Raw genomic sequence first — 398 nt, 5'->3', positions numbered from 1 at the left:
CTCTCTCTCTCTCTCTCTCTCTCTCTCTCTCTCTGACACACACATACACAGACACACGCACGCACAAAAACATACACACACTTGCACACGTGATCATAAAAATAAATGTGTGTGTTGGAGGCAATGTGTGTGTATAATATACTGTTCACTTGTTGACATTATCAGCTAAGAAGTATTCTATTCAGCAAGATTAAATATCGTTTAATGAATACAGGAGCTATATATGAGCTACATCGAGTTCATGCTAAGATAATGTAGTAATCTGATAGGGCTGCACAATGTAACGTGCACGATTCGGCATGCCGATTTATTGAGAGAAAAGTAAATACAATTATTTGCAAGTATCATTTATAAGTATTCAACCATATTTGTATATATACAATGCTTTTCTGATAAAA

At 35.2% G+C, this 398-nt stretch overlaps 1 protein-coding gene across 1 annotated transcript in view; it reads right to left on the bottom strand.

Annotated features, from left to right (window-relative positions):
* Positions 1-145: 145 nt before the first annotated feature.
* The window catches only part of LOC106883115 (uncharacterized), an 8,542-nt gene continuing 8,289 nt past the window's right edge, over positions 146-398 (bottom strand). Inside the window, exon 6 of the mRNA XM_014934008.2 lies at positions 146-177. Within this exon, the coding sequence (XP_014789494.1) occupies positions 146-177 (32 nt within the window). The remainder of the gene's footprint in view (positions 178-398) is intronic.

This window comes from Octopus bimaculoides, chromosome 17 (assembly GCF_001194135.2).
Source record: "Octopus bimaculoides isolate UCB-OBI-ISO-001 chromosome 17, ASM119413v2, whole genome shotgun sequence".
NCBI classification, from domain to species: domain Eukaryota; kingdom Metazoa; phylum Mollusca; class Cephalopoda; order Octopoda; family Octopodidae; genus Octopus; species Octopus bimaculoides.
This window is presented reverse-complemented; position numbering and strand designations above follow the sequence as displayed.